This window comes from Coenobita brevimanus, chromosome 16 (assembly GCF_032717465.1).
Source record: "Coenobita brevimanus isolate Jiangsu-jjx chromosome 16, ASM3271746v2, whole genome shotgun sequence".
Classification (NCBI taxonomy): domain Eukaryota; kingdom Metazoa; phylum Arthropoda; class Malacostraca; order Decapoda; family Coenobitidae; genus Coenobita; species Coenobita brevimanus.
Window position 1 is genome coordinate 22589149 of NC_136969.1, and position 24049 is coordinate 22613197.

At 40.1% G+C, this 24049-nt stretch overlaps 1 protein-coding gene across 1 annotated transcript in view; it reads right to left on the reverse strand.

Annotated features, from left to right (window-relative positions):
* Positions 1–24049, reverse strand: part of LOC145390995 (arylsulfatase H-like) — a 163273-nt gene that overhangs the window by 110920 nt on the left and 28304 nt on the right. The window contains exons 4-5 of the mRNA XM_080265728.1: positions 20934–21097; positions 19075–19230 (exon numbers count right to left, since the gene is read on the reverse strand). Of these exons, the coding sequence (XP_080121854.1) occupies positions 19075–19230; positions 20934–21097 (320 nt within the window). The remainder of the gene's footprint in view (positions 1–19074; positions 19231–20933; positions 21098–24049) is intronic.

The window sequence follows — 24049 nt, forward strand, 5'->3', positions numbered from 1 at the left end:
TGGATGTTGGAGTGGCCCTGATGAGACAGGATAGGGTTTGGAAACTCCCTGTACTGTTGTTTGCACATGATACTGTGTTGTTGAGTGAAGACGAATGAGAGATGCAAGGCTTGGTGGATGAGTTTGGGAGAGTGTGTAAGAAACGGAATCTAAAGGTGAATGTAGGGAAGAGTAAAGTGATGGTCTTTGACAGAGGTGAAGTCAGTGAATGTACAGCAAGGTTGCATGGTGAGGAATTGGAAAATGTGAGTACGTTTAAGTACCTGGGTAGTGTGATGAGAAAGGATGGAGGTTTGGAGGGTGAAGTGCTTGAAAGGGTAGAGCAAGGAAGAAAGGTTGCTGGTTCTTTGAAAGCAGTGATAAGAAACAGGGAAGTGAAAAAGTTACTATATGACAGTATTGTGATACCAACTCTAACATATGGAAGTGAAGCTTGGACGTTGTTGGAAGGACACAAGTCAAGAGTGAGAGCAGTGGAAATGAGTTATTTAAGAGGAGCCTGTGGAGTCACATGGAGAGACAGGATGATGAATGAGGATATAAAGGAGCGTTGTGGTGTGGATGTGGATGTGATAGGAAGCGTTATGAGGAACACACTGAGGTGGTTTGGCCATGTGGAGAGGATGGAGGGTGAAAGACTGACGAAGCGAGTGTATGTGAGTGAGGTGGAGGGGGGAAGAGGGAGGGGGAGGCCGAGGATGAGATGGAGGGATGGGGTGGAGAGGAATATGAGAGAGGGGGGTGTGAGTTGGGAGAGGGGCAGTGAAATGGAGAAGGACAGGGCGACTTGGAGGCGATTTGTTTGTGGCCACCCCAAACGGGATTGAGGCGTCTGGCAATAGATAGATAGATAGACTAAGAAGACAGATGCCCCTATGATTACCACACACTTCTTTTTCCCCTTTTCATTTGTACAAGGGAATAATTATACCTGACTTCCAATCCTCCGGGACTCTACCTTCCTCCCAGGCCAATCTGCACATTTTCCACATTCATTCTACTACTATCTCTCCCCCATACTTCAGCATTTCACCACACACTCCATCAATTCCTGGGGATTTCCCAAATTTAACTTTCTTCATTGCTTCCACAACTTCTATCCTACTGATTTCTTCATGTCTTCTCACCACCCTCCTTCTCCCAGCCATTCCCCAGCCACTTCCATCCTCTATGTTCAACAATTCCTTAAAGTGTTCTCTCCATCTGCTCACTTTTTCTCCCTTCTTCACTAGTAATCTACCATTTTTATCTTTCACTCCTCTGCTAACTTCACTTCCACCCTGTCTTACTCTTTTCAACTCTTTTCAGAACATTTTCTTACAGTCCCTCCACTTTACACTCAAGTTCCTTCCAAATTCCTCATCTGCTTTCTTCTTACTCTATCTTATTAATCTTTTCACCTCTCTCTTTTTTTTCTACATACAACTTTCCCTTCCGCCTCTCAACATCTTCCACGCCCCTATTTCGCATCCATTCATTGTATGCTTTCTTCTTTTGTGCCACAGCCTGTCTTACCTCTTCATTCCTCCACGCTGTTCCTTGCACACCCCTCCATCTTCTCTTCATCCCACACACCGCATCACATGCTGCACATATTTCTTATGTAAATATCCTGCACACACCTTCCACGTCCCCCATCTGCTCTAATTCATAGTTGCCCAATCGTTCCTCCACTTCTCTCCTATACTCTGCTTTTTTCTCATCCTCTTGTAACCTTTCCATTCTCCTTACAAATACTTCTTCTTCCCGTCCTTCCCTTCTTCTATTTCTCCATCCTAATTGGATGGGGTGCTTTCAAAGCTAGTATTCCGCTAGAAGGCTCCACTGTTGCAGTAAACATATTCCCCGCACTGTTTAAAAAGCATATTTTTCTTTGTTAAATATCTATACTGTTGTGTGAAAATGTGGATCATGGTAATGTCATATGCCGAAATATAAATAATACAAATAGAACACGTATATATAACGTATCGTGAAGTGTTTATATTTATCATAAACTGAAATTAAAATATCACTGATGGCATGTGATGGCAACCCGTTCTTCCAGTGACCCTATATTATTTAATTTCTGCTACATTTAGTGCAAATTTGGTTCTTAATACATTGTCTGTTTAGACTGTAAAGTACGCCTAGTGGGTATCTAGACTCATCCAGTTTCTATGTGGGCAGAAATTTAATGTTGAGTAAATACTGGCATTCAACATTTTGCTCGCTTCCTTCACGCATGCGCACCACAAGACAGTCCCGTGTTTAAGTTTTTTCACGAGGGATGTCAAGTTTCCATGAAAAATTTTATTTTGATGGCGTGTAATGTCACGGATTCACTCAGAGTAGAAACAAGCTAAATTCATAACATTCGTCATTGGTTCATAAGTGACTATGTACAGGCAGTGTGTTTCACTGAGCGATATCTTTGTGTGATTGTCATTCCCACACCTTGCCTCTCTAGCTGTTAACTAAGCTACGCCCATTTCTCATGTCCCTGTACCCGACGTTGGTTACATTACTGTCGTAAACGGACACACCCACAAACACATATAGTTCAGTAATGTGAGTTCCTGACTGTTGAGCTGAGAGAGAGAGAGACCTTCCCCTGCAGCTTCCTTGCACCACGAGTGAGTCATATTCATATGTATCATTGTAGCTTTTTGTAAATAAAGTGTTACAGTGAAGTTTTGTCTTTTTCTGTTGAGAACTAGTGGTTATTTTAATTTTTACATTTCACCAAGTGCCTACCAAATAAATACCTTAAGGTCATCTTATCATCAATATCTCACACACATTGCCCCCTCTTGGCAAGTCCCTAATGGTATGGTCATGTGAGAACTGTCTCCAGGCCACCTGTCCACACACATATGTTTGTAAGATCTTCCACTGACTGAGTCAGTAGCTTGTGCACATACCAGTCCTCTTGACCTGGATGCAATCTCACTGGGGGTAGACATTTAAGAGGATGCAGTAGTATTTACTCATCATGTATTCTCACGTTTTCATATATATATATATATATATATATATATATATATATATATATATATATATATATATATATATATATATATATATATATAAATAATCGTGAACACTGAACTTGACTCCGTGTGAATCTTGTGGATCACTTGGAGGCGATGTCTTGGCTTGTGTACCTTCCGCAGTCGTCTGTCCTCGGTGAGACCGGGCAAAGAATGACGCGTAAACGATCTTGGTTTTGGGACGGCTCCTCAGACCTGATGATTTATGATGGTGAATGCCAGTATTTACTCAACATTAAATTTCTGCCCACATAGAGACTGGATGAGTCAAGATACCCACTAGGCGTACTTTACACTCTGAACAAACTATGTATTAAGAATCTAACTTGCACTAAATGTAGCAGAAATTAAATAATATAGGACCACTGAAATGGCGGATTGCCATCACATGCCATCAGTGATATTTTAATTTCAGTTTATGATAAATATAAACAATTCACGATACGTTATATATACGTGTTCTATTTGTATTATTTATATTACGGCATATGACATTACCATGATTCACAATTTCACACAATAGTGTAAATATTTAACAAATAAAATTATGCTTTTTATACAGCGCGGGAATGTGTTTACTGCTACAGTGGAGCCATCTGACGGAATACTAGGCTTTTCAGAAGCACCCCATTGGATCTTGATTCTGGCCACCACCAAGTAGTGGTCAGAAAGTCCACTCCCCCAACCTCTATAAGCTCTTGCATCCATTACACATTTTCGCATCCTTTCATCCACACATACATAATCAATCATTGCCTTCCTTTCATTCAGTTCACCACCCACCCTTCTCATCACTCACCATGTTTACCTGTGGATCATTTTGTGCCTGAAGAGGGTATTGGCTATCACCAACCCCCTCCCAACACAAATGTCCACTAACACACTGCCATTCTCTTCTATCTCAGCAGGCACACCCCACTCACCAACTATTCCATCCACCTTCACATTCCCTACTTTACCATTCATATCACCGATCAAAAACACTCTCTCATGCCTTCCAAACGTTTCCATGCACACTTCCACATTTGTCCAGAACTCTTCTCTCACTCTGCTTGCACGAGCCTGCGTTGGCGCATACACACATACAATCGCCCAGATTTGTATTCCAAATTTTAGTCTTACCCACACAATCCTTGAGCCAACTGATCCATACTCTATTATGCTCTTCTTCCATCTTTTACTCACAATTATACATACTCCTTCTTTTCCCTTTCATTCTCACCTACTCCTGCACATATACCCCATCCATACTCCCATTCTCTCACACTTTCACCTCTTTTTTTCGTTTCAGTTATTCCGCATACATCAACTTTCGCACCCTCAAGCACCTGGACAATCTCTCTCTCTTTCACCTCATCATTCGCTCCCCTTACATTCCACGTTCCGATTACCATTTCCTTTGTACGGTCCTTGGTCTTCATCTTTTGGTCAGTCCTTGTCCGAGGCTTCTTGTTTGTCTTTTTAGCTAGTTGTTTTCCGGGGAGGGGCACTGACCCTCCGCCAACCCTTTTAATTGCCTTTTACGACAAGCAGGGATACTGGGGGAGTATTCTTGACCAAAACCCCCCTACCCCCAGGGCTAACACACCCATTAAAACCTCCAGTCAAACAGCATCCTTCATGAACCACCATCAGACAACCAGTTCTCAAAAACGTCGCTATCTTGAATAGACAACACTTGATCAAAGTACTAGGTGGCTATCAAGTTAGAAACAACACAAATCACTGCCTATAGACATTTCACTATGCCCACATTGCACTGCACCCCTTCGCACCACAAACACACATATTCACTTCAATGCACTTCTTCATCACAGGGAAAAAAAATCAGAATAACTCCAGTTAAAGATATCTCAGGACTCTCCTGTGGCCCACTGGATTCACATGCAAATGAGCCTGCATGGGGTTACAACAGCAACTCGAAGAGAGATGTGTTGGGGAGGGACACGTTCATACCGCAAGCCCGTTTATACAAGCCTTCTCAAATCCCTCCCGGTGCCGTGAATGGAGGATCGAGGATCCAGAAGGACAAATTTAGTCTGCAGTTCACTGGGTTTACATTCAACTGAGTCAGGGGCAACAGCAACATGGTGATAGAGATAAGACTGCATAATCTATCTATCTATTGCCAGACGCCAAATTCCCGTAAAGGGTGGCCATTTGACTCTGAGTTAGTTGTTTTACGGGGAGGGGCACTAACCCTCCACCAACCCACTTTTTGACACGTATGAAGTACATAATGAATTCGTAAAAAGATTTATTATCTACTACAAAAGGAAGAATTATAATTGATGTTTATTAAAATTTTCACACAACTATAATGCCATGGACAAGCGAGAGGGAGTGCTGTTGGGCGTTACTGTTGTTGTTACTGTTGCTGTTGTTGTTGTTGTTGCTTTTTCCCCAAGTTCATCTGGAGTGAACTATGTAAACAGCAGAACCCAGTCTGTTCTGCCATGTGCTCCGACTTACATATTTATTTTCTAAGATGGCGGGATGTTGACGAACTGCCTGTCTTGTGACAATGAGGTGCATGAGACGGGTAAATATGATGTGGATTGAAAGGGTGATGATTGTGACGTAGGGATCCTGGGGACTGTTTGAAGTACCATGATGACATGAGTGAACACTTCAAAAAAGAAAGAGCTGTAATGATGGCGATTATTTTAGATAACACGCTACGTGCTCATTTACTTCGTGCAATGAATCATTTTGGAGTGGAGTACTTTAGAACCATAGGAACAAAAACTTTCATGGACACAAACTGTATCTTCAAATCCAAGATGGCTGCCATCGTCGATCTTGAAAAGAAATGGCCGACTTAGAACCTAGAAAGTATTTATCATAGACATTTCTGTGATACTTCCAGCATATTTGATGTACTATAATATTTGTGAATGCGTTTAAAGTTGAAGAAAAGGAAGCATTACATAAATTCGATGTTTTATAATATAATTAATGTCAACAGTGTATGAGTGTTTTGGTAACATTTATGAGAAAGAAAATTAGACAGCATATGACGGTAACTCCAAAGACGCTGGTAACTCCAAACCAACATTAGAAATGTCTTCCTCGTTGTTATTAATGCTGCAAATGACTCAGAGGTTTGAATTTCTGACTGAAAATGCCTAATCCCAAATGAATACTACCAGCCGTAAAACCGTGCCTGCTAACATGAGTACTCATGACTGGAGATTATGGTACGTCAGTCAAGTGATAGAAATAAACCAAATCTGGATTCTTCATCACCATGAACCTCAGAAAATACTCTGAAAGACTCAAGCACACATTTTTCTACTTATAAAGAGGTTCCACTTCCTAGAGCTAAAGGACAAGGGACCACTTAACCTCGTAGAGGTGTTGCGGCCCCACCGACTGGATTAACTGTCTGGAACCTGTCTAGAGATTCTGGAATCCGTATGGAGGACAATAGTTATTCAGGAGTGGCTAATTGGTGGTCATTCAGAGCTGAGATAAGCCTAGCAAGCCACCAGCTCTTGTAATCTTGCTCAAGATATGCATACCGTGCCCTGGAATCCGCGGATTAACCAGTTGATGACACATGAACGATATAAAGGACTAGGTTTACGGATTGCTACAATAAATGAGTCGACAATGATGGAGAAGGAAGAAGAAATTATCAAAATTATGAAGGAGAGAAACTTGAAAGTGCTTGGTGTTTGTGAAATTCGATTCCAGGGAGAAGGCAGAAAAACTATACATTATAGTTATCAAATTATGTGGAGTGGGAGAAATGATAAAATGCATGGAGTGGTAGTGATAGTGAACCCCGAAACTGCAGAGTATATTACTAACGTGACATATATTGATGAAAGAATAATACAGTAATAATACAACTGAAATATATATAAATAAAATTTTTCAAGTTAATACAACACAATAGGGAAGACCAAATCGTGAAAAGTAAGAATTTTATAATAATCTACAGAATGCACTGGATCAAAGTGCAAATGTAGAAAATGTACCAGTGACGGGAGACATGAATGGACATGTTAGTAGGGAAAGAAGGCTGACAAACGTGACTGGAGCGTTTGGCGTGGGAGATGGTAATAGGAAGAAGAGCGAGTTATTGACTTCTGCATACTTAATAATTTATCTATAATAAATACCTTTACCAACATAAAGATAATCACAAATGGAGCTGGTACAGATATAACGAAAGACTGCAGGAAGAGAGTGACAAATCAATGATTGACCTGATGTTAACTAACAATAAGAAGATATTTGCGGATGTCAAAGCTATATCATCAGTTTTTCTAGATTCAGATCACAGAATGATACTGGGAAAAGTTAATGTCCATGTACCAAAAATTAGAAATAATAAGAAAAGGAAGAGGTTTACACTCGAAAACCTTAAAAATAAAGAATGTGTCGAACAACCAAGGGACAAAGTTCAAGAAAAAATAACAAATGAAGGAAATAGTAACATCAAGAGCAAATGGAAATATTTTAAAGATGCTTTAAAAATGACTGCTGAGGCAGTGATACGGGTTAAAGTTAGTGGAAACACTAAAAGGAAAAACACTGCCTAGTGGACAGATGATGCAGAACAAGCAGTGAATGCGATAATGAAAGCTTTTCGTAAGTCGATGAAAACAAGACAGGCTTAACTATGTAGAACTAAGAAATCAGGCTGAAAATATAAAGAGACCGCAAAAACAGAAGTTTGGCAATGTATAGGGGAAGACCTGAGTAGAGGTATAGAAGGGACAAGAAAACTACAATGCAGCATAGCAAGGAGCTATTGAAAAGGAAACACCGAAGTTACATATGCAGTAAAAGATAAACAAGGAACTAACCTTCATCCAGTATATTACCACTATGCCAGGAATATCAGAAGATGTATCGGAGGGATGGAGTAGTTATTTTCAAGAATTGCTAAATGCAGGGGATTCTAATGATGATAATGAGGATATGCAGGAAACACAAGAACAAAACTTAGAGGAGTATGAATATGACATAAGTGTTGAGGAGGTAAGAAGTGCCACTGATAAAATGGAAAATGGTAAAGCGCCGGGAGAGGGTGGGTTGCCAGTGGAAATTATCAAGGCTCTTGGTGACACGGGAAAAGTTTGGTTGAGAGAAATAATAACTGATGCTTGGAATATGAGAGTAATACCGGAGGATTGGGGAGAACACATTGTTTGCCCTGTTTACAGAAAGGGAGATAGAACTGTGTGTAACAACTACAGTATAGAGGAATTTCATTGTTGTCACATGCAGATAAAATATAGGAACGTATTTTGGAGAGAAGGCTGAGAATGCAAGTAAAAGATATACTTGGAGAATGGCATTATGGTTTTCGGTCAAACCTTGTAAAATGGATTTGGTTTTTACGCTAATAATGATATAAGAAAAGAGTTGGGAATGAGATATAAGAAATGATATACTCGTAATGTTCATAGGTATGGGATAGGCCGTCGATCGGGCACCAAGGGAAAGATTGTGGAATATACTGAACCAAGAAGAATACAGAGTGACACCAAAATTAAGAAAATCAATCAAAAGTATTTATAATAAAGGTGAAAGTAAAGTTAAACTCAGAGACGGAGATACAAACTGGTTTGAAATCAAGGAGTCCAACGAGGAGTTATTTCCCCACTCCTCTTTGTCATATTCATGGATAAATGTATTGAGGAAACAGAGAGAAATAACGACGATATAATATTAGCTTATGCAGATGATGTGGCAGTTGTGCGTGACTCTGAAAGGAACTTACAGGTTTTGGCAGAACTTTGGAATTATTTAATAATGGAGAATGGAATGAAGCTAAATACCAAGAGAGAAGAAGTAATAGAGGTTTGTCAAGGCAATGCAGAAATGAATGTAACAATGAGAGGAGAACAATAATGCAGGTGAACAATTTCCAGCACCTGAGGGTGAAGTTCAATAGAGAAAACAAAAAGGAAGAAGAAATAAATGGAGGACTAACTAAACATAATAATAATATAACAAAATTGTACGCAGTACAAAAAGATAACCATGTATCTAGGAGCTGTAAGGTTACAGTTTGTACCACTGTTCTCCGTCCAGTATTACTCTATGGTCCAGTGACTTGGCCATTGACGCAGAAGACCAAGTCTAAAATGCAAGCAGCTAAAATGAGAGATATTACTGCTAATTAAAGGAGTTACCGGAAGAGATCGACTAAGAAATGTGGACAAAAGAAGAGAACTAGGAGTAATCAGTATTATGGAGGTGGTTTAAAGGAACAGACTGAGATGGTATGGACACGTGCAGAGAATGCATGATGAAAGGTTACCAAAGCAAGCAGTGGCGTGGATACCGCATGGAAGAAGACCAATAGGAAGACCAAGGAAAAGATGGATGGGGGGAGTGGAAGAAGCTGCGGGTGAAGAGGAGAACGACTGGAGAACATGGTACGACGGGCGATGTCTAATGTACAGGGGTCGCTGGAAGGACATCCCTGACAGAGCCTCTGTGACTGACAGGCTTTGACCTAGCAGGCGCCGGGTGAGAACGGGTGAGAATATGAGAATGAAGAGGCTATGAACAATAGCCAGGAACTTAAAAAATTATAAGCACTTCATGTACTTGTAGTTATAGCTAAGATTCTCGTTGTAGTGGTGGTAGTAAGCAGACTATGGTACAGCTGAACATGATTAGTTTTAACTAGTTTGCCACATATCATGTAGGAATTATGTCGAAGTCAAAAAGTGCCGAAAGCAAGAAGTAAGCGTCAAAGGCAAAAATCATTATATCTCAGTGAAAACTCGCCAAATAAACATTGGTGGCAAATCCATTACACAGACCTCACTCTCACCCACGAGACAGTTGATATTTCCTGTCTTTTGTGACGGAGTGGACAAGGAATGAGCTAATGAAGGTCACAGTACCACTTTTGACTATGACAAAAAATGAGTGACTGTGCTTTAGTGTTGGATGAATGTATTATGTGTAAACAATCTGCTCAACGTGTAATAGCTGCTAATACTCTTCTCAAACAAGGTTGATTTGACTGTACAGGAAATGGAGAACGTTAGACGCGATGTAACTGAGTCATGACATTACGTAGATGTGTGCAAATGTTCTCAACGAGATAAGTAAGTTCTCTGAGGAGAGTCATGTATCAAGGAACCTTCTATGACAAGCTCCTTCCTGCTGCCATATAACTGCAGACAACAAGACAATGAAAGTGAGGCATTGCTGGTCCTTGGTTTCCGATGATGATCTGCCCAGAAATGTTGCTGATAATTATGAAAGACAGTAAGTTAACAGAAATCTTCTCTCTGCATGTAGCTACCAAGGTCCTCTGGCAAGGTATCTCCACGTGAAGCAGACTTTGAAAATCTCTTTCTCAACCTCATGTGAATATGAATACATTCCACGCACGATGAAACTTTCTCGTACATGCATCTTGATGGATCAGGTATCGATGAGTTACCTCCTAGATCTGAGAAGTCAAAGGCTGTTGCATCAATCTGACTGCAGGTCGTGACACCTGTTTTGGTTGCAAGTCCGAGAAACTTAATTTTCCAGATCACGTCACGGCTAGGGAAGCATCGGCTTCAGTTTACATTGCTCTAAAAATGCCTCGTCAAGCTGGCTAAGAATCGGGGATCAGTGATGTGCATTTAAGAAGACATCTTATACAACCATCTAATTTCGGGGCCATAAGACCGAGTTGTTGTGGCACCAAGATGTTATTTAATAATTCAGTTCGACCATTTGAAAGAGCTGAGTACAGACATCGGAAATTCATGTCATCTCTCCCATGGAGAGGGTTGGTGTGGTGGAGACTCCGTTTTTAGCAGGTTATCATTACAGACAGCTTGGCATGTTTCATGTAAGTCTCATCATACAGTGATATGAAGAATTAGTTTAGTTCTGAATGAAAGAATGTCACGAATCTGCTTACCGTACACGAGTTTTACTTAGTGTGTTTGTATTACGTGATTTGGCTGGTTACTGGTTGAATGTAATATACCCCTATTCTACCATTTAGATATACTCTGAGGAACAATCTTATTATCCCAAATTCCCAGATCAAACATTGTGTTCTGTATGTGAAATTAATAAATATTATTATAAAACAATTAAATATTGCTACAATTGGAACTATTTCCCCAGTGTGTCCTTTAGATGCATCTACAATGCAAAAGCGGTCCCAGAAATTAGTTAGGTGGCTTCAGATTGGCTTGGAAATATATAATAATTTTTCAGGTAAATGCTTCCTGGTTTATAGACTAGCCAAGATGGTCAACAGTAACCATCTTGGATTTTACGATACAAGTTGCTTCTTAAGATAATTATGTTTCTAGGGCCCTAACGAAACTTTTTATGTCAACCGGGATGTTTTCATCATAACTTGAAGCCTGTACACAATTTAGCACTTAACGTATCCACTATCTATAGAGATGGGCTTTTTTTTTTTTTTTTTTTTTTTTTTTTAGTCACTAGGAATTTAGAAGTAGAAACTTCTTTCATTCTCTCCTCTTCCTTCTGCCTACGGGTGACTTTACACTCCCTCTTCTGCCTTTCTTTCCTTCATTCTTTCCTCTTCCTTCTGCCTATGGCTGACTTTACACTCCCTCTTCTGTCTTTCTTTCCTTCATTCTTTCCTCTTCCTTCTGCCTATTGGTGACTCTTCACTGAGTGACATGAATGGTTTCTTGTACACAAGGAAACCATTTACTACGCTGGGTGGTAACCAAATTACCAGATTACGGCGCCTCGTGGATTAGTGGGTAACGAAGGCGCTCTAATCGAACAGAGCCTGTGTAGATTTATATCCAAGGGAAGGTTGGAGTTTATTGCTTTATTAATGGTACACAGGGATGAGTGAGGCTGGTCACTCTCATCTTAAATGTCAGGAGCAATTTGCCGAGCCCCAGGCTCCTACGCTTCTCATGGGGCAACATAGGATGGGTGACAGATGGATGGATGAAACAAATACAGAACTGTTACCTGATGAGAAGAAATAAAATGATCATAGCTAAGACTGAGAGTTTTCGAGAATTTTTCTTTTACCATCAACGGTCAGCTCATATGCAGGACATTTGGTAGTAACACAGAACTCTTATCTTCTTTAGGAAAATGTAAAGTAAGGAAAAGAGGAAGAGGTGACTGATTTTTAATATTCGAAGTGATAAACCTATTGCTAACCAGGATAAAGATTAAAATTTTCAGTATTAGTGTGTATATATATATATATATATATATATATATATATATATATATATATATATATATATATATATATATATATATTTATCCTATGATTTCATCATCCTTTGTGTAATTTTAACGCACAGTATGCTGCATGTTTGATCACGAGCGTGTTCTGCCTCAGTCCCCCCCTTCTACCGTTATACTAGAGTAAGTCGTTCTTTCTGTTGTTCAGAGCGGGATTGTCAACTCTTTGTCCCCATGGCTTCATTTGCGCGTCCTTCTTACAAGTTGTATCAAGCTCTGCCAGCCCCTATATAATGAGCTCAGTCTCTGCATTATTGCCACTTAGATCTACTCCTCATTTTGTTCACATCTCTGTCCTCCCCTGTACCGTTATTATTATTGTGAGTGCTCAGGAAGTCTCCAACCATCTAGCAGCTGTGTAATTTGAGTATAAGTGTTATTGCATTTTGTTCTTGTACTGTGTAGCATAAGTTGTTAATTTGTAGGCCTAGTGAGGTTTTTGTAATTTATGTAAAGGTTCTTCACGTCAGTCATCATTGATAATATTTTGTATCTGTAATAATTTATCTTGCATTAACTGAGCATTACCCAGTGTATTTTCATTTTATCAGGGCTGACTTAGGTAAATTTACTCTTGCTAATTTCGTGTTAATAGAGGCTATTGCAGTTAACCATATATTTAACCTGGTTTTTTTTTTTTTTTGCCATTACATTACCCTTATGAGTCCTGAATGTTTTGTTGTTAGTTTGAGCATTAAACTTTAACTTGTAATTTTACCTAACTCTTTTGTTTTGAACCTGGAACTTTACGGGACAGTAGTGACTTTTAGTATTCTCACTTAAAGTGTACATTATCTTTCGCTGTTCCGAAACATAAATTTGGCGACCTCTTATCAGGATATTCAGGATATTATCATAAGGATATTGCTTGATATTTTGTGACTGTGATTTATTCATGATGTCTACTATTACTACACTTGATGAAGCCAAAGATTTTTTGTCAAATGTGCAAACAGTGTGTGATGCAGAAAACAGAACAAAGAATGAACCTAAGCTTGTTGCCCAACAATTGGGAATTGTTGTTCGCTCTCATCATTCTAAAGATCAAATTGTTGACATGATTAATAAAAGCTTGTTTAATGTAACTCCTCCAAATGAGCAAACGCAGATTGAATTAGCTAAGTTACAGCTAGCCCTGCAGGAGGCTCAGGCTAAGGAGGCGGAGTCCCGTGCTATGGAGGCTGAGGCACAAGTTGAACTTGCTAGGATTCAGGCAGACCATGAGTATCGCATGAAACAAGGTGGAACTGGATCATCTAGCTCTGATGATTTTGATGTGGCTAAAAATGTTAAACTTGTCCCTCCTTTTAATGAATCTGATTTAACAAAGTATTTTCAGTTGTTTGAGAGGGTAGCTACAGGTTTTAATTGGCCCAAAAAGTATTGCCCAGTACTCCTTCACACTGTTCTCACCGGTAAAGCTCAAGTAACTTATGCATCTTTGCCTCAGGATCAATCTGATAATTATGATGTAGTTAAGAGCTTGATTCTTAAGGCCTATGAGCTTGTTCCTGAAGCTTATAAAGTAAAATTAAGGACAACTTACAAGCAAGATAAGCAATCCCATGTTGAGTATGCAAAAATCAAAGAAGATCTGTTAGAGCAGTGGTTAAATTCTAAGAATGTGGATTCTGATTTTGGTAAATTTAAGCAGATGATTTTGCTGGAGGACTTCAAAAGGTGTATTTATAAAGATGTAAGCCTATATCTTGATGAGAGAAGAATAGATAATTTGTCTGATGCTGCAGTTTTAGCTGATGAATATGTTCTCACTCACAAGAGATATTCTAAAGAAAAAAGGAAAGCTGAGAGTAAGTACGTTGCCTCTACTCAGAGTACAGGTAACAGGAAAGAGAATAAAGATGATGTTTCTCAGGAAGTAAATACCAGCTTCACCTCTAGATTTCAGAAAAGTAAATGTACTTGTTGTAGTAAGCTTGGTCATACTACGGAGAAATGTTTCAGGAGACAGCGTGATGTGAACAAAAAGGAGTCTTTAAATATTCAGTCAATTGGTTTAGTGTCCACTCTTGAGAGTTCCCAGAATTCTTTAACTGAGTTAACTGAACCTGCTTTGTGGGGTAACTTAAATTCTCATGATGGAGCTCCTCTTTTGAGCAGTAACGTGGGTGACACTCTCAAGAGTTCATGTGCTAATTTCCTGTCTGATGGTTTTGTCAGTCCTCTGGACAGTAATGACAGGAAATCAGTTAAAATATATCGTGACACAGGTGCTTGCCAATCCCTTATGCTGACCAGTGTTCTAGGGTCTAATGATAATTCCTCTGATGAAACTGTAATCTTACAAGGTGTAGGGAATAATTACTTCTCTGTCCCTCTGTGCAGAGTGAATTTAGAGTCTGGTTTTGTTAATGGTTCCGTTATGGTTCGGTTGGTTGAGACACTCCCAATGTCAGGTGTAACTTTCTTACTTGGAAATGATATTGGTGGAAGTCAAGTGTGTCCAGCTCCTCAGTTGTCTAGTGAGCCAGTGGCTGCGTCCCAGGATTGTGATGTCCCTGATGTGTTCCCTCCATGTGCTGTCACTAGGGCTAAGTCTAAAGTTACTGGTGATTTAGAGGATAATAATGATGATGATGATGTTATCCTAGCTGACACTTTTCTTGCTAATTTGGACCACTCACCAGATAAGGCATAACCCCGTAGTGGTGATAATTTGTCTCGTCAAGAGTTGGTTGAGTTGCAGGTTGCTGACCCTGAGTTGAAAGGTCTAGCTAACTCTGCTTGCAGTGAGGAAGAGTCAGCCGGTGCTTCTACTTGTTATTATGTAAAGTCAGGAGTACTTATGAGGAAGTGGAGACCCCCAACAGCATCAGCCGACTGTGAATGGGAGGTTGTACAACAAGTTGTCATCCCTTGTGTTTGTAGGTAGGATATCATTAGAGTGGCTCATGATTCCAGTTTGGCAGGACACCTTGGAGTGAGGAAGACTGTGGCACGCATTCTGAAACACTTCTACTGGCCAGGTATCTTCAGGGATGTTTCCTGGTATTGTAAGTCTTGTCACACCTGTCAAGTTGTTGGGAAGTGTAATCAGACCGAAAAGGTTGCACCTCTAGTTCCCATTCCTCCTTTTGAGGCGCCTTTTACCCGTGTGTTGGTGGATATTGTGGGCCCTCTTCCTAAGACTTCTTCCGGATTTTCTTATGTGTTGACCCTGATTGATATGGCTACTCGTTATCCTGAAGCCATTCCACTTAGAAATATCTCAGCAAAGAACGTGGTTAAGGAAATGCTAGGGTTCTTCACAAAGTTTGGTCTGCCCAAGAAGGTACAGTCAGACCGGGGAAGTAATTTCATGTCAAATGTTTTCAAGCAGTCTCTGAAAGAGTTGGGCATCACCCAGATCACGTCTTCAGCTTACCATCCCCAGACCCAAGGAGCGTTGGAGAGATATCATCAAACACTCAAATCGATGCTCAAGAAATACTGTTTGGAACATCAGAAAAACTGGGATAAAAGTCTTCCATTCGTTGTGTTTGCTGCAAGAGAATCTCCAAATGAATCACTGGGCTTCTCACCTTTTGAACTACTGTATGGCCATGAAGTAAGAGGACCCCTTAAGTTACTTAAGGAATGCTGGCTGTCAGAGGAAGATGACGTCAACCTGCTGGAGTATGTGATGAAGTTCAAAGAACGGCTGTCCACTGCTTTACAGCTGGCGAGAGAGAATTTAGGAGCTGCTCAGGAGAAGATGAAGACTTGGTATGATAAGAAGTCCAGGTTACGCCACTTTCAGCCAGGAGATCAGGTTTTGATTCTGCTACCAGTTCATGGGCAACCTCTTCAAGCCAAGTTTAGTGGTCCTTATTTAGTGGAGAAGAAACTCAGTGATGTCAACTATGTCATCGCCACACCAGATCGTAGAAAGAACAAGCAGCTTTGTCACATCAACATGCTAAAGTTATATCACAGGCGAGACGAAAATAATCCAGTTTGCACTGTAGCTGTTCCATCCGAGTCTGCAAGTGAAGCTCTCCCACGCAGTAGGAGCCTGAGTGATAGTCTGGGGAAGAATCCTGATATCATGAATGATCTCCAGACTAAGCTTTCTCATCTACCTCCCGAGGAAAGGCAGGAGTTTTCGGCATTACTGCAGGAGTACCCGCAAGTGTTCCGTGCCACTCCAGGAAGAACTACTGTGTTGATGCATGATGTCGATGTTGGAGATGCAAAGCCAATTAAACTGCCTCCTTACCGTGTGAACCCAGTGAAAGTTCCTCTCATCCAGAAAGAGCTTGGTTACCTGTTGGACCACAAGATGATTGAGCCCTGTCAGAGCGAGTGGAGTTCTCCTGTCACTCTAGTCCCTAAGCCAAGTGGGTCACAGCGGCTTTGCATCGACTACAGACGTGTTAATCAGATAACCAAAACAGACACTTACCCTCTCCCTCGCGTGGAAGATTGCATAGACAAGATCGGAAAGGCTAGGTACATAAGTAGGTTTGATTTGTGAAAGGGATACTGGCAAGTACCTATGACTGAACGTGCTAGGGAGATCTCATGTTTTGTAACACTAGGAAAGACTTTTGCATGTTCTGTAATGCCCTATGGTATGAAGAATGCACCAGCCACATTTCAGAAGCTCATGAATGTTGTAACAGAGGGTTTGGCAGGGTGTGTTGTTTATATTGATGATGTATTAATCTTCAGTGACAACTGGAAAGATCACCTATGCCATGTCAGTAAATTTCTTGAGCGTTTAGTTCAGGCTAATCTTGTAGCTAATTTATCAAAGTGTGAGTTTGGTCAAGCTAAAGTTCAGTACCTTGGGTACGTAATTTGTGATGGACATGTTGCACCACCAGCAGCTAAGGTTCAGGTTATAAGTGATCTTCCCAGACCTAAAAGTAGGAAAGAGCTACAAAGATTTTTAGGAATGGTAGGTTATTACAGGAGATTTGTTCTTAACATTTCAATTCTTGTATCACCACTTACAGACCTACTGAAAAAGGGAGTTAAATTTGTCTGGACCGATATCTGTGAATCCTCTTTCACCAAACTTAAAGCTATCCTATTAAGTCAGCCAGTGCTCGCTACTCCAAATTTTGCTAAGCCTTTTAAGATGGCTGTTGACGCAAGTGATACAGGAGCTGGGGCTGTTTTGCTGCGAGAGGATGATCAGGGTATTGAACACCCTGTATCTTATTACAGTAAGAAGTTCACTCCACCTCAAAAGAACTACTCAACTATTGAGAAAGAGCTTTTGGCCTTGATTTTGGGTTTACAGCATTTTTTCATTTTATTTGTGTTCTGGTTTTGACCCCATAGTCATTTATACCGATCATAACCCACTGAAATTCCTTAGTAAGTTTAAAGATAAAAATCAGAGATTGACAAGATGGAGTCTACTTCTTCAGGAGTATTCATTAGACATACAACATGTCAAGGGGAAAGAAAATGTTATTGCAGATTGCTTATCTAGACTTTAGACAGATTGTTTTAGAGTAATAAGAAATTTCCTTTGTAAATTTCTTTTTCTTTGTGGGGAGGTGTTACATAGCCTATGATTTCATCATCCTTTGTGTAATTTTAACGCACAGTATGCTGCATGTTTGATCACGAGCGTGTTCTGCCTCAGTCCCCCCCTTCTATCGTTATACTAGAGTAAGTCGTTCTTTCTGTTGTTCAGAGCGGGATTGTCAACTCTTTGTCCCCATGGCTTCATTTGCGCGTCCTTCTTACAAGTTGTATCAAGCTCTGCCAGCCCCTATATAATGAGCTCAGTCTCTGCATTATTGCCACTTAGATCTACTCCTCATTTTGTTCACATCTCTGTCCTCCCCTGTACCGTTATTATTATTGTGAGTGCTCAGGAAGTCTCCAACCATCTAGCAGCTGTGTAATTTGAGTATAAGTGTTATTGCATTTTGTTCTTGTACTGTGTAGCATAAGTTGTTAATTTGTAGGCCTAGTGAGGTTTTTGTAATTTATGTAAAGGTTCTTTACGTCAGTCATCATTAATAATATTTTGTATCTGTAATAATTTATCTTGCAATAACTGAGCATTACCCAGTGTATTTTCATTTTATCAGGGCTGACTTAGGTAAATTTACTCTTGCTAATTTCGTGTTAATAGAGGCTATTGCAGTTAACCATATATTTAACCTGTTTTTTTTGCCATTACATTATCCATATGAGTCCTGAATGTTTTGTTGTTAGTTTGAGCATTAAACTTTAACTTGTAATTTTACCTAACTCTTTTGTTTTGAACCTGGAATTTTACGGGACAGTAGTGATTTTTAGTATTCTCACTTAAAGTGTACATTATCTTTCTCTGTTCCGTAACAATATATATATATATATATATATATATATATATATATATATATATATATATATATATATATATATATATATATATATATATATATATATATATATGAAATGGTCATGTATGAACCCAAAAGGCATCAGGACATAAACGATTAGACGATCTGTGTCTATCTGCCATAAATCCACCTCTCTACCTACCTTCTCATCCAGTCACTCTCTCACCCACCCACTCACTGACTCACACACAACTCATTCACTGACTCACTGACTCAAATGCTTATCCACCTCGATTCCTCACATGACCAGTTAGCCTGCCTGTCCTGTCTTTACCTTTAGGGAAACAAGAAATCCCATTGTCTGATGAGGAGAGGCAAAACTATTGTTTGAGGCCTTGATCAATGACAGGTTAAAACCTTACAGAGTTTTAAAATTCTGAAGATATTTTTAATATAATCTCCTTGTTAGAACTCTAGAGTTTGACATACAATTATAAGTTTAGAACTCTTACCTCCTTTGCGTAAATGTGTGCGAAGGAAAACCATGCAAGGAACATGACAAAGTGTGTAAGGAGCAGCAGAAGGAGAACAGAAGTAGCCCCCAAAGTTCTCCTGTGGTGTCCCAAGAGTAAGCTGCATACCACCACCACCCACGCCACTGCCAGGCCCTGTAATAGTGACATTATTATCAATATTGTTATTCTTGTTCTCGTCATCATTACGATTATCTTATTCATCGCCATTAGTAAAAGGATTAGTATCATTGTCAAGATCATTAATGAAAACTTTCCTTTTTCATAGCCTTCAAAATATGTCTTATTATAGCATTTTGATCAGCAGCAGTAGCAGTATTATCTTCACTATTAATGTCAACCTCATCCCCATCAAAATCATTGACATCTTTATTGTCATCAACTTACACGTCATCATTAGTAACAACAATATTTCCATTATCATCATCGACATTGCCTTCAATATCACTAGTCCTAGTCCTACTATCACCAACATTATTATCATCCCAGACCAGTTTCCCATTTTGTAACTGAGCTCATGAAATCTGTCTGCCCCTACAAGGATCAAATTCAACCCAAAAAGGACCTCTGTGAATGAAAGGATCAAACAGTGTGTGTCAGTCTATTGTTCATACTAAGAATATTTTTCAGCTACCGGACGATATTATTGACTCCGACAAATGAGATATTTTTCTCGTTATTATCAGATGGTTACAATAATCTAAGGAGGGACATTTTGTGGTGATCTTAAAGAAGGACATACCCAGTTCCTTCAGTTCGAAACTTCTCTCAGTAAGTGAATGAAACTCTTAAGACACAGCAAAAATAAATTGTAAAGAACAATGTCTGACTGATGGGATTAAGTGCAATAAGAACGTCTTTCCGTGAAGGGACTATCGTTATATTATAATAACGTGAAAATCTCTCATCTTCAGTTCTGAGTTGTAACAATGGGTGAACACTAGAATATGAGTTTACTACATAAGAAGCGTTATGAAAAGGACGTAAAACCATAGCATCGTCTTTTTAAATAGCTGAGGTGCCCAAAATAATCAGAAAAAGGGCCACAATTTTGGTCTGTGTAGTGTAAAAAGTACGACAACCAGGGCCACTTTGAATCTCGCTTGGGTTATTGTCCTTCGTCGAGACAGAAGATCCAGACACCCTTTCCTTCTATAAAATTAATCCTTTCAGCCAGAGGACGTCATATTTACTTAAATTAGAGGTATTCCTACAGCTGGTCGATTTTGCTCAACCTACAAAAGCATTCATGTACTGAAGGAGATAATGGAGACTATATTATCCCATTAGTTCGAAAAAACTCCTTAGCTGAATAGAATTATGAGGAAAAAACAATACTTATAATACGTCATCGGAATAAAAGGAATAAAATAGCATTAAGTTAACAAGTAGGTTGAAAGTTACTTTACACTTAGAAAGGATATTACAGCATTTCAGAAAGTTAAGACTGCACGAAGGAAAACAGTCCTATAATCTTTGCTTCTCGTCTAGAAGCTGCAAAAAAATACATAAATGAATGAGTGAAAGAGTGAATGAATAAATAAAAAGGTGTCATACTGAAATAATTAATCACTTCAGTCCAATGGCCTATTTTCCGTTTTATGCATAATTTCCGCAAATGGTTATTGTATGAAATCAAAGAGTATTTTGGAATACAGGGATGAGTTATTGCTTTCCTTTACCTCTTCAGTATGAGAGGGCTTTCCTAAAGTGTATGAAGGCTTGTGGTTGTTCCTTGAATAAAATGTAAAAATGCGTAATACAAGTGAAGGCGCTGAAATTCCTGATGACGACAGAGGTCTAAAATCCTTTTTAATTTTGTGTTTCCCGTCTCAAACCTGAAATCTGTCCTCCTCCAGAGGGAACGTCCAGAAGGGTCCACTCGTCTTAAAGGACTGAAAGACACCGACTGGAAGCCCGTAGAAGGACTGGAAGCCGTGGTTGAGGGGCCCGGGGCAGTGCCTACCCAGGAAGCTGCAGCTCATACCCAAGTGCCACTTGCCTGTGACGTACGAGAGGTGTCATCATCATCATCATCATCATCATCCCAACCCCAATACTCATGGCAGACGAGAGGAATGGGTGACATTCCAACTAGTATGTGACTGGGATGCCATAGGAAGAATGGAATTCTAAATAGGTTTGGATACACGAAAAAGCTGCTGCAGAAAGTACCACTTGCCTGCAGAAAGGAGATATATATATATATATATATATATATATATATATATATATATATATATATATATATATATATATATATATATATATATATATAAAATCTTCATCATCCGGACCTACTTTCTCACCCCAGGGCAGGGTGAGGGGTAGCAACGTCCAGACAGCCAAAGTTTGCCCATTTCAATCGACCACGCGTCCATGCACTCATCATTCAAGCCCTCGAAATCCTGGCTCCATCAGATAGGCAAAACAAAACAAAAAATCATCACGTTCTGTAGCTTCTCATATACCTATCTGATAGAGCCAATCCGAACGTTGTCATGTTAAAAAGGGTGTCATATCCCTGGTTATGCGTTTCTCCGCACAAAATTCATCCAACCAGATCAGTCTCCAATTAGTTCCTTAGCATCACCGACTTCCATACCTCTCTTCCTCACATACTCATCCACCATCCTGCACCCCTCCGCCTTCTTCTTGGCTTACCTCGCCTCCGTCCCCCTTCAAATTCGCTCAGATATACTGAATATTTTCTTAATTTTATTGTCATCCATTCTCTTCACAAGATCAAACCATCTCAGTACACTCTCTCCGATTCCAGTGTCCACAGAGTGTCTCACTCCGCATCTCCACTGCTTTTACTCTTGACTTTTCATTTTCATACCAAACCATACTTTCACATCCGTGTGTTAAAGCTGGCATTAACGCTACTTTATGTAAGCCTCGCGCAGCTGCAACACTCAAGCCTCTGTTCTAGCACCAGCTACTTTCCTTCCTAGTATCACTCTATTTCCACTTCTTTTGCACATTTTCCACTCTTTTCTATACCCGTACCTAGGTATTTGAACTGCCTCACCAATTCCAGTCTCTCTCCATTTACTGTAACATCACAATGGGAGTCACCTTTTCACTGAATAACCATTACTTTATTCTTATCTATATTTACTTTCAAGGCACGACGCTCACAGACATCTACAAAACTCTACACCAGTCTACACATTTCTTGCCCGATATTTGCAAGAAGCAGAGCATCATCAACATACAACTAATCTGAGATATTCCATCCGTCATAATTCACTACCAACGCCATCCCTCTCTCCATTTCTAGTGTTTTTACTTCTCTCATCACCTCCGCCATATCTGTCTATCTATCTATTGTCAGAGGCCTTAATCCCGTAAGGGGTGGCCACAAAAAAATCGCCTCCATGTCGCCCTGTCCCACTCCATCTCACTGCCCCGCTCCCAGCTCACACCCCTCTCTCTCATATACCTCTCCACTCCATCCCTCCATCTCATCCTTGGCCTCCCCCTTCCTCTCCCCCCCCTCCACCTCACTCACATACACTCTCATCGTTAGTTTCTCACTCTCCATCCTCTCCACATGGCCAAACCACCTCAGTCTGTTTCTCCTAACGCTTCCTATCACATCCACATCCACACCACAATGATCCTTCACTTCCTCATTTGTCAATCTGCCCCTCCATGTGACACGACATGCTCATCTCAAATATCTCATTTCCACTGCTCTCACTCTTGACTTGTGTCCCTCCAACAAGGTCCAAGCTTCACTTCCATACGTTAGAGTTGGTGTTACAATACTATCATGGAGTAACTTTTTCACTTTCATGCTCACTTCCCTGCTTCTTATCACTGCTTTCAAGCAACCAGCAACATTTCTTCCTTGCTGTAGCCTTTCAAGCACTTCACCCTCTAAACTTCCATCCTTACTCATCACACTACCAAAGTACTTAAACGTACTCACATTTTCCATTTCCTCCTCATCCAACCTCTCTGTACATTCACTGGCTTCATCTCTCTCGAAGACCATAACTTTACACTTCCCTACATTCACCTTTAGATTCCGATTCTTACACACTCTCTCAAACTCATCCATCAAGCCTTGCAGCTCCCCTTCGTCTTCACTTAACAACACAGTATCATCTGCAAACAACAGTATAGGAAGTTTCCAAACACTGCCCTCTCTCATTAGGGCCGCTCCAACATCCACTACCCTACGTTTTATTTCTTTTATAACCCCATCCATGTACAGATTGAACAACCATGGAAACATGACACATCCCTGTTTCAATCCAACATTCAAACAGAAACATTAACTCAGTTCACTATCCATACGCATTGCAACCTTAGCACCCTCATACATACTCCTCACAGCATTGAACAACTTCCCATCTACTACATATATTCTTAATACTTTCCACAATCCTTGCCTATCCACCCTATCATATGCTTCCTCCAAGTCCATGAATGCCGCATACAATTTCTCTCCCTTCTCCAGAAACTTTTCCACTTGACAACCTCTTCCCTTCCTAATACCTCCCTGTTCTTCTCCGTATCCTACGATATACTTTTCCTATTACATTAAGTAGACTAATGCCCTTATGATTACCACATACTTCCGTTTCCTCTTTTCCTTTGTACAGGGGAATAATTATACCTGACTTCCAATCCTCCGGGACTCTACATTCCTCCGAGGCTAATATGCACATCTTCCACATCCATTCGACTACTATCTCTCCCCCATGCTTCAGCATTTCACCACACACTCTATCAATTCTTGGGGCTTTCCCCATTTTAACTTGTTCATCGCTTCCACAACTTACATCCTACTGATTTCTTCCTCTCTTCTCATATCCCTCCTTCTCCCAGTCATTCCACTTATACTGGCATTACTTTCACTCTCTATGTTCAACAATTCGGTAAAATATTCTCTTTATTTACTCACGTTTTCTCCCTTCTCCACTAGTAATCTACCGTT